Source organism: Tupaia chinensis, unplaced genomic scaffold (genome assembly GCF_000334495.1).
Source record: "Tupaia chinensis unplaced genomic scaffold, TupChi_1.0 Scaffold000531_1, whole genome shotgun sequence".
In the NCBI taxonomy this organism is placed as follows: domain Eukaryota; kingdom Metazoa; phylum Chordata; class Mammalia; order Scandentia; family Tupaiidae; genus Tupaia; species Tupaia belangeri.
Window position 1 is genome coordinate 629,094 of NW_006160044.1, and position 8,757 is coordinate 637,850.

The 8,757-nt window shown below is 45.7% G+C and overlaps 1 protein-coding gene across 1 annotated transcript in view; it reads right to left on the bottom strand.

The window, feature by feature from the left end:
* Nucleotides 1-8,757, bottom strand: part of SPECC1L (sperm antigen with calponin homology and coiled-coil domains 1 like) — a gene marked incomplete in the record, with an annotated part of 147,371 nt that overhangs the window by 90,809 nt on the left and 47,805 nt on the right. The window contains 2 exon segments of the mRNA XM_014591093.1: nt 2,797-3,004; nt 5,181-6,814. Of these exon segments, the coding sequence (XP_014446579.1) occupies nt 2,797-3,004; nt 5,181-6,814 (1,842 nt within the window).

Here is an 8,757-nt window from a genome sequence, read left to right on the forward strand (position 1 = left end):
GCGTGAGTTTTAAGCCACCGGGTCCGGAACACGAACCGCAGTAGACTACGTGGGAGTCCAGCAACAAAGCCATTATGCTAACTGCTGGTTCCCTAGAACTGCTGTCTTAAAACTCACACTAGGGGGCCCGTGTGTGTGTGTGTGTGTGTGTGTGTACGTGCATACCCAAAATGCCAAGAGGAGAATGGAGGAAAAGAGACTGCGGCATGGTCATCACCCTGGGGAGGGATTTCTCACTTTCTGTCTGTTGTCTCCAGCAAGCGCAGGCACCCTAGAGCAAAAATCTCTCTAAAAAGTTAAGCCCATTCTCCTTGTCCATCCTTACTACCACTTACCTATAAATGTTTGTTTTTTGGTTTTTTGGGGTTTTTTTGGGGGGTGGGGGGAACTACAGGGCATGTACACTTGCCAGAAAGACAGAAAGAGATAGAAAGCAAGAGATCACCCCCCGGGGGAGGGGGGTGGTGGCCGTGCTGCAATCCCTTCTCCTCCGTTCTCCTCTCAGGATCTTGGGCATACAGGCACATGTACCCAGTGTGAGTTTAAGCCACCAGATCTGGAACTTGAACCGTGGTCAACTACATGGGAGTCCAGTGACATAGCTTTTATGCCAACTGCTGGTCCCACTATAAATGTATTTATTACAACTTAAATTTTAACATTTGAGGAATCTAGATAAATACATAAGAATTTTTTTTTTAATTTGCTATAGAGCACATTCATTTGCCAAAGAGAGAGAAAGGAATACATTCCCCAATGGGAATGGTTTCACCGCAATCCCTTCTCCTTTCTCCTCTTGGAATTTTGGGCACACGCACCTGGTGTTTTTCAAGCTACTGGGTCTAGGGCTTCAACCACACAGCCAGCCATGTGGAATCCAGCCTCCTTACCACCTTTGCCACCTGGCTGGCCTAAGATTTTTTTTGATGTATTACTTGGAAATAATATCAAACTTATAAAAAGCTGTAAAATGAATGCAAGGCGCACCCCCTCTTGCTCAGGCTTGCATACTGTTTGTGGTGTACCCGTCTGTGGCATCGACTGCTGTCTCTACGTCCATCTGTCTGCCTCTGCCTCTTTGTTTCCCTCTCTCTCATTGTTTTCCAGAACCTTTTGAGGATACCTATCATGGCACTTTACCCCTAAACATCCAGCGTGTGGTTCCTAAAAGAAAGATCGTCTCTTACATAATTACAGTACAATTAACCACTTCATAAGCGGACACCGATACGAGACCTTACAAGCTACCACCCAGTCCAGTTTTGTGATAATGTCCTCTTTTGTTTTTCTTTTTTAAGAGAGATTTTTACTATAGGGCATGTGTACTCACCAGCGAGACAGAGAGACAGACAGAAAGCAAGAAATCACCCCCCAGGGGGGATGGCCACACCTCAATCCCTTCTCTTCCATTCTCCTCTTGGGATCTTGGGCACACATGCACACGTACCCTTTTGAGTGTGAATTTGCCGGGTCCGAGACTTGAACTGTGGTCAACTACATAGGAATCCAGCAACATAATCATTACGCCATCTGCTGGTCCTGATACTGTCCTCATGGCACGTCCCCCATGTAATTCCAGACCTGTCTAGGCATAGGCACTACACTTAACTGTCATGACTTCTTAGCCTCTTTTAATCTGGGATATTGTCACGGCCTCTGTCTTTTATGACATTGACATTTTTAATACCATAAATCCCCACACACCTCTATTTTTAGTAGACCATTGCTGTTTCTTAGCCATCTAACATTTCTTGGTGATTAACTGAAGTTATGCCTCAGTAAGAATGAGGACTAGTTGATGCCCTGTCCAGTATCTGTGTACCTGCGTCGCCCACACAATCACCCAAAGTGCTGTCCAACTTTTCCAGTTTAATGACTAGTTGTCCTTTATCCTCACTTGCAGCTAGTACACAGTCTATGGGAAGACCTTGTTGTTGTTCCCAGAGGGTGCGTGCATTCACAGGGTAGGGGAATGGGGACAGAGAGAGAGAGAGAACGAGAGTGTGAGAAAGCAGCCCCATGGGGAATGGCCACGCTGCAATCCCTTCTCTTCCGTATCTCCAGTCCATTGGGAGTTCGGGCATGCACACGTGCCCAGCAAGTTTCTCAGCCGCCAGGTCCAACACTCAAACCATGCAGCTGGCTTTGTCGAATCCAGCCACCTTACCCATGCCACGAATCAGCCCAAGAAAGACATTTTAAGGTCGTGTAAATATCCTGCTCATCAAAATTTCTAAACAAAAATGCTCTGTACTATTTTGGCAACTTTTTAGTCAGTCTGAAGTCACTAGCAAATAAAAAGTTAAATGAACATTTGAAGTAAAAAACATAGAAACTAAAAACTTAATTCCACTATATTATAAAAATATGTTAAGAAGGAAAATCAGACAAAGAAATTAAAAACCTTGATCTTGGGCTTAAGACTACATAGGCTCACTGTTTTTCTGTCCCTGTACACTTGTAGTTATTAGAAGCAAATAACAGATGGTTTTACTGAAGATCTAGAAAATATCAATAATCACTCCACTGGCTTTTCACTTACATGATTTTCCTTAATTGGGCAAAATTTTAAAGTAATGCTTCTGCTTAACAGTTCCGTAGGAACAAAACAGGTCCAAAGACTCCAAGGCTGTATGAATTACGTTCGTCAGATGCATACTTCCGCAGATTAGCTGTGCTTACTGCCTTTGGACAACGCTGGCCAGAATTACTAACCTTTATTTTATTTCTAAATTCGAACGATCCCACGTGTTCAAAAGTAGGACAAGAAGAATGCAAAGTCCCCTTTGTACTTACTCTCTAGGTCGGAAATAATGAGGTTGTCATGGAGTTTCACAGCTCGATGTTGCTCTACTTCATCTTCAAGCTCGAAGATGGTCTCCTTCATGTCACTCCTTTCTGTCTCCTTTTCTTCTAGCTCTGATCTTAACTTTTCTAATGTCATATTCAAATCTTCGATTTGTTTCTTAGCTTCTTCTTGGAAGACTCGGTATTCATCTTCTACCTATGTACACAGTGTAGATTCAGACAAGGAAGAACTGCTGAAGTTCTAGAATCGGGTGCACACTAACACAGGGAAGCTGAATATGCATGAACCAGCGACCGGCACAGCTGCAGTGGCACATGCGCGAGAGTGCCGGCTCTACGTGGAAGGTGGAGGTTTCAGTTCCCAGGTCGACCTGTACATAATCACGTACACACGAGGCTGTGATCCTGACTGGCTGAACGGCTGGGGGCCAACACGGCATGAGATCACACTAGAGGTGCTTGTCTTTCTCTCTCTCTCTCTCTCTCTCTCTCAAATACATTTTTAAAAAGTGGGACCAGCAGGTGGTATGGTAGTTAAGGTACTGGAACCCCACATGGCCAACGATGGTTCAAGTCCCGGAGCTGGCGGCCGGCTTTCTCACTCCCCTACCCCTTCTGTTTCTCTCTGGCTAGCATACGTGCTCTATAGCTAATAAAAAGTAATAATAATAAATATTATTTTTTAGAGAGAGAGAGAGAGAGATTTTTGCTATAGGGCATTTGCGTTCACCAAAGAAACTAAAAAAGGCAGAGAGACAGAAAGCGAGAAATCATCCCTCGGGGGGATGGCCACGCCACAATCCCTTCTCCTTCATTCTCCTCTTGGGATCTTGGCCACATACACACACACACGCTCCCAGTTTGAGTTTTAAGCCTCCAGGTCCGGGACTCAAACCACAGCCAACTGTGTCACCTGCTGGTCCTCAGTAAATAATTACTTAAAAACAACAACAACAACAACAGTGTAACAACTGTTAAAAAGCATGAAAAGGCACCCTATAATAATATAAAATTTGGGGGCCAGCAGGTGGCTTGGTAGTTAAGGGTGCTGGACTCCCACATGGCCAACTGCGGTTCACGCCCTGGACCTGACAGTTAGCTTTCTTACTCTCTCTCACACTCTATCCTTCTCTGGTCAAGTTGAAATAAATAATTAAATGAATAAAGTTAAATAAAATAATTTTTTAAATTTACGTAATATGCTTACACATAAACTACTGTTACACTACCAACTGAAATTATACTGATGTTATTATTGAATTAACCAGATTATTTGCAGAAATCTTGGAAATGCTCCCTTCTCCAAAATTTAGACTGAAAACATGCATTTGATTAATGCTTACCATGCTCTCATGCAAAAATGATGTCCTGTAATAATTTCAATGTCAAATTGAAAATGAAAATGGAAACTGTCTTTGCAAAAGTATTAGTTCATAGTGCCCCCTCAACATAACATACGCCAAGAAGTAACGTATCTCCTGAACTGTACCTCTGAAAGTGATCACCAAAAAATTATAGTCTGTGTCATCCAAATTTCATCTAAAGACGTAATAGCTTACTCTAGAAATCACTGTGCTAACTTAACAAATAAATTAAATGTGAGACAGAAGAGTCAGACAACCCATGGAAATAAATACTTCAGCAGCAGCCACGCAGGCTACAAAAGCCTGGCCAGAGAGCCAGCAGCCCTGGGCAGCAGTTACAGCTGAGCCCTCGCTGTGACGCCGCGTGCATGTAAATCAAGGGCTCTGGACTCCAGGCCCTGCCCACAACGCCCCACAGACCTCTGCAAACAGAAGTCAGCGCGCTACAGAATAGTTCTCACTCACAACAGGACTCGATTCGAGAGCCACGGCTAGAGCAGGACGAGCGGGGGCAGGCATGCTGACCCTACTGACTCTCCATCCGTGCTATGCCAAAATATAGTAGAAATGAGGCCCTACAGGTGCATGGCCTACTCGGTGAGCATGAACGGAATTAGCGACAGCTTCTGGTGCCAGCTATAACTCTAGCCGCATCCTCTCAAAGACAAGAGAACTGATTAAAAGCAAAAGAGTGAAAGTGACATCATAAGAAAACTTTTCACTCTATTCCAATAAAAGGAAACCATTCTCAAACTTTAAAAATTCATCGACTTAAACAAAAAGCTACTGACACACCGAACAGGTGACCCCGGCTCTCATCAGCATGCAGAGCACGACAGACAGCTGCACGAGGCCGACCCAGGGCGCGTCCAGCTACTCAAACAATACCTTGGCAATGGTGTCCTGCAGCCGATTGGCATCGTTCCGGGTGTGAGCCAGTCATCAGCACGCAGAGCACGACAGCTGCACGAGGCCGACCCAGGGCGCGTCCAGCTACTCAAACAATACCTTGGCAATGGTGTCCTGCAGCCGATTGGCATCGTTCCGGGTGTGAGCCAGGTCTTCCTGCAGGCTACTGGCCAACGTCTCTGCTTTCTCCTTGTCCAATCTGACGCTCTCCAGGAGGTCCTGGATGTCAGACTTATCCCCAGAGTTATGGATAGAGTACAGCTCGGCCACTTTCTGCTTTTCGTTCTCCAGCTGGGCCTTCAGGCGGTTCATCTCGATCTGGTCACTGGCCACTGTGGCTTTGTACTCCTCCAGAGTAGCTGCCAAGGCTGCTTTTCCCTTCTGCTCAGACTCAATAATTCGCTCCATGTGGTGACTGCGCTCTTTGAGCGCCCCTATCATCTCCTGGGCTTCTTTGTTGTCCTGTTCTGCCATTTTCAAAGTATTGCTTAAATGCTGCTGGACGCCAAGAAGCTGCTCTCGTTCGAAACGCGCATTCTCAGCGAGGTCCATGTACCGCTGCTCTAACTCCATGTAGCGCCCACTTTTTACATCTTCGTCTATGACGTAAGAGATGTGGTGCTCGTCTAAGAGGGAGCGGAAATACTCGATCTGCCGGCTAAAGTGTTCGAGCTTATCGCTTTGCTGGCACAGAGACTCCATGAGAATAACCTTCTCCTCTCCGAGCCTCTCATTTTCACTGTTGAGTTCTTGGGTAATCTGCTGTAAATCCGCTAGCTCTTGCAGAGTGGCCTGGAGTTCCTCGCTCGTACTGTGTTGGTTCTCTTCCATCTGGTGTATCCGCTCTGTCAAGCAGGCGACAGACACTTCGCTTGCGTTCCCACTGCTGCCCTTCCGAGAGCGTTCTATGCTCGGGACGCCCTCCGACTCTGAAGACGACGGTGCGTCCAAAGCATCGTCGCTCGACGTGAGAGGCTGGTACACCTCACTGCACTCGCTGTCTAAGTTGTCCATGGAGTTGCTGTGCTGATGGGCCATCAGGGTGTTCTCATCCTGACTCAAGAGGTCCTCCACTGAGCCCGGGGCAGAGCCTTCCACGGAAGAAGTCAGAGTCCCTCCTCCATCGCTCTGGTTACCAGCAGCGATTTCTGGGCTCAGGGACTGATAACCGAACAGCTTTTCAGAATTGTCTAACCTCTGTTCCAGGGAAAAGCCCAACGCGTTCAACCTGTCCTTTAACATTCTGTTTTCGTTTTTCAGCTGGTTGAGCTCTTCACGGATGGCAGTATTCTGCTCCTGTAACTGCAGTAACGTGGACTCGACATCAGTGGGCTGGTGAGCTATAATGGGTTCCTTCTCCTCGGACTTCTCATCGCCCTCCAAATGATCCTCACTAATGCCCAGCTGAGCACGCATGTCTCGGAGTTCGTTTCTCAAGTGTAAAATTTCCACATCTTTGGTTTTTGCCAGTGTGAGGAGATCTTTCACTTTGGCTTCCAAAGCAGCTTTGTCACTGATCTGATTGTCCGATTTAGACTTGCTCATACGAACGTCGCATTCCGTGGCAGTGCGACTGCGGGAACGCTTAGCCAGTGCCACGTCATTAGCTCCCTGACCTGCAGAAGGTAGTTTTTTGCTCTGGTTTAGTCGGGTACGTTCACGCAATCTTTCTCTAGTAGAACTGGATTCTTTATTACCTGCAGAAGTGCTCCGCTTGGCTGAAGAACTTGTGCCTACAAGTTTAAAACAAGGAATTTAAAGCAAAAATATTAGCAATAATAAGGTATGGGTATTGCATGCCCAGGTCTAATAAGATGAAATCTAGGATCTACACACTGACTTGGGCCTATGATGACCCTGACTTACAGTCTGTTACTTCAATGCTGTGACATCAAAATCCAGATCCTGAGAAACTCATCAAGTCAAATAACCAATTTCTACAAAAGTTAACTTGCAGGGCCGGCAGCTGGCATAGATAGGGGTTAAGGCGCTGGACTCCCACATGGCCAACTATGGCTTAGGTCTCCAATCTGACAGCTTGCTTTTTCACTTTCTCTCTCTCCAATCTGACAGCTTGCTTTCTCACTTTCTCTCTCTGTCTCTCTCTCTCTGGTCAAATTAAAAAATAATAATAAACAAAATGAAATAAAAATACTTCCTTAAAAAAATTTAATTTCAAGAATGAAAGGGAATAATAAACCCATGGAGTTTTTTAAAAAAAAGACTTTAGGTACACATCAGGTCACATTAGCCTAGTAGCTAAGGGGAGTTGGTTCCCACATGGCTGACCATGCTTCAAATCCTGGCCCCAGAAGCTTGAAAAACATGCACGATGGGACCAGCCAGTAAGGTGGCATGGTGATTCGAGTGCTAGACCTGGTGCCATGTAAAATATGCCAGGTGTGCATGCATGCATGCCCAAAACATTGAGTGGAGAATGAAGGAGAAAGGCCTGCAGCATGGCTATTCTCCCCAGTGTGTGTGTGTGTGTGTGTGATTTCTCTCTCTCTTTCTCTCTCTCTCTCTCCAGCTAGTGCACGCACACTGTAGCAAAAATAATTTTTTAAAAAAGAAAAGAACATGAAAAATAAAAACACAGCAGGCACATATGGGTGTGTGCTGAAGATCCCAACAGGATGGAGAAAAGGAGGAGAAAGAACTGCAGCGTGACCACGCCCATTTGTGAGTGCTCTCCGGCCCCTCTCTCTGCCAAGCATATAGACTCTTTGGCTACAAGAATATAAAAGAAAGAGATGGTATATGAATCTTACGGGAATTCTGATCAAAACAAAAATAGACAACAAGAAAGAAAACTTGTGCGAGTGTTGAACATGTAAATACTTAGGACCAGCTCTGTGGCATAGCAGCAGTGCCAGGTCCCTCGTGGTGACTGCATTCTGGGGCCCCAGCCCACCTGAAACATGCTAGGCACATGCACAAGTGCCCAAGATCTGATGGGCTGGCAGAGGGGACTGCAGTGGGACTAGGCCCCGTGGAGGGTGCTTTCTCTCCCTCCCTCCCCCCACACCTCTCTTCTCTTTCTTTCTTAAGGGCACACACACACACACATTCTACCATGAATAAAGAAACATAAATACTTATTGCATAATTTATGATTAAGGACTGTTTATTACTCTAAACACTGACAATGGTATTACAATTATTTTTTTTTAATTCTTATCTCTCAAAGTTAATGAAATGTTTATGAATGAAACTGTGAGGTCTAGAACGTGCTGCAAACCAGTAAGGGGAGGGTAAAAGCAAGGAGTTAATGCGGGCGCTAAGCGGACAATGGCGAGGAGTACACGGTGCGGAGAGGGCCATCTGCCTACTTCGTACATATTTAAAATCTGGGCTTGGCACCATGACCTGGTGGTTGGAGGAGCCAGAGCCCATGTGGCCGACTGCCTGTTCAAATCCTGGCCCTAAAGGCTTGGAAAACACGCTGGGTGCATGTGTATGGGTGGAATGGAGAAATGGAGGAGAAGGGATTGTGGTATGACCACACCCCATTAGGGGCTGCTTTTCTCTCTCCTCTCTCTGTTTCTATCTGGTGAGTGTGCACATCCTCTAGTAACACAGAAAGACTGATTTTTCCCCCTATATTTAGATAAACCCCTAAACACCAATATTCTCTGCCTTTTTGAAAAAAAAGGGGGGGGGCAGCTGAAAGCAA